This window comes from Lontra canadensis, unplaced genomic scaffold (genome assembly GCF_010015895.1).
Source record: "Lontra canadensis isolate GAN:19392208 unplaced genomic scaffold, GSC_riverotter_1.0 scaffold87, whole genome shotgun sequence".
Classification (NCBI taxonomy): domain Eukaryota; kingdom Metazoa; phylum Chordata; class Mammalia; order Carnivora; family Mustelidae; genus Lontra; species Lontra canadensis.
The window spans coordinates 6,883,007-6,885,077 of NW_022631081.1; the positions used below are offsets into that span (position 1 = coordinate 6,883,007).

General features: G+C 44.4%; 1 gene segment (V, D, J or C); it reads left to right on the top strand.

The window, feature by feature from the left end:
* The first annotated feature begins 779 nt into the window (after positions 1–779).
* On the top strand, positions 780–1,326 carry LOC116882707. The segment is given in 2 exon segments: positions 780–905; positions 1,007–1,326. Coding segments are annotated over 2 exon segments (366 nt in total).
* Positions 1,327–2,071: the final 745 nt, after the last annotated feature.

A 2,071-nucleotide genomic window follows, 5' to 3' on the forward strand; every position in this document is an offset into this window, starting at 1 on the left:
GTTTTTAATTTCACTGATTTCCTTTTTAAATAAGCACTATTCTCAATGTGGGGCTGTAACTCACAACCCTGAGATCATTGTGTGTTTTATCAGCTGAGCCAGTCAGGTACACAGTATCTGTTTCATTTCTGAACATGAGTCACACTTGTTTCTATTTGTTATACCCAAAGTGGACAGTTGTTTTAGGATTTCATGGTGAATCTCTGACCTTTCCTCCTCAAAGCCTACAGTTACACTGAAGGACTTTATGGATTAGACAGCTTCTTAGAACAGACAATGTTGGTCTCTTCAGCCTGGAGGGTCACTATTATATGCACCATGAAGCCTGTATGCTTCTCCATGTTTGCCAGAAAAAGGTTTAAGGGTTAAGTGAGAGGACACCCTTTTCCTTCACCCCCAAGATGGGTACTCTGAGATTCCTAGGGGACTCCCTGTTGGGGGAGTGACCACTAAGGTCCAACAAGGAGACATTCAGGGAGAGCAGAAAGTTTTCCCAGGTCTGGAATGGATTTGGAATGATCTAGAAGCAGGGATAAGATTTGGAGAATACACCTCAGCCTTTCCAGAGAGGAGACTTGGCTGAAGTCACCTGGTATGAGAAGGAGCGGACTAGGTGAATGATGTCATCCCTGTCAATGAGTATTCCAGTCATCCTGCAATTTTTGGTTTGTGTGAGTTCCCAGCTTATGCTTCTTTCAAATTCTCCTGCAGGCTACAGCAGGGTAACCCTGGGGAAGGAAGAGAGGGGAAGTTGATTTGCATGAAGCAATTAATGGGTCAGAGAGGCATGAAAATGCCCAGGGACACCATACCCTAGCCAAGGAGCCTGAGGAGCCTGCATCCTGTGAGGGTCCCCACCATGGCCTGGACTGTGTTTCTTCTTGGGCTCCTCACTTATGGCTCAGGTCAGGGAAAGGTACCCTTCATCCTTGAGGGGCACCTAAAATCAAGGTCTTGGGGTGACCTAGTCTCCAATAATAAAACTTGTTTCTCCTTTTGGTTTTAGGAGCAGATTCTCAGAATGTGGTGACCCAGGAGCCATCAGTGACCATTTCTTCAGGAGGCACAGTCACACTTACCTGTGCCCTTAGTTCTGGCTCAGTCTCAACAGGTCACTACCCAAGCTGGTACCAGCAGACTGCAGGCCAGCCTCCTCACATGATTATATACAACACAAACAGCTGTCCCTCAGGTGTCCCTGACTGCTTCTCTGGGTCCATCTCTGGTAACAAAGCCGCCCTCACCATCACCGAGGCCCAGCCTGAGGATGAAGCTGATTATTACTGTGTTCTGTATTTTGGTGGTTATACTCACACAGTGATTTAAATCAATGTGGAAGTGCAACCAGAACTGCCTCATGGGACAAAACTGCTCAGTCTTAGAGGCAGGAGATTAAGTGAGGGGGAATAGTCAACAACACCATGGGAAGGGAGGTTCCCTTGCCCCATTCTCCTCTCCAGTGGTTCCTGGTCATATGCCCCATTCTCAACTTTACCAGGGTGTGTCCATCTCTCCAGTGTGACCCCAATAGTCCAGGATTCATCCCTCCTACTCTGTTTATAGTTATGGGAAGGGGATTCACATCCAAAATACATCCACAAACAGGGAGATTCAGTGAGCTCACTGCTCCTTGTGAGATACTTCTTATTTAAATGACATTAACTATCATGTCCTCATTCAGTAATTTGATGATGGAGACCAAATCATATGGAACATGTCTTCATCTGGATAGGAAATGAGGTGGATCCATAGCCCATGTGCTGTTCTGTTCCACATGCCAGATGCTTCTAGTCAGTGTGCTGTGAAGATGATGAAGGAGAAGAAACATTTGGAACAGTTCACTATGAATGCTACCTGAGAGAGTTCATTCTCTTCTGATATCAATGCTCCACAATTTTTATTTCTTCTAATTTGGGTCATCACTTAATTAACTATGGCAGTGTTTACTTTATTAACAGTGTAATTTAAAAACTCCTTGAAAAGTTAAGAACAAAGATGTGCCATATTTGTAAAATTGCCATTATTTTTTCTTAATTTGGAAAGCATGTGCTCTTTGAGAAATTAGAAAATC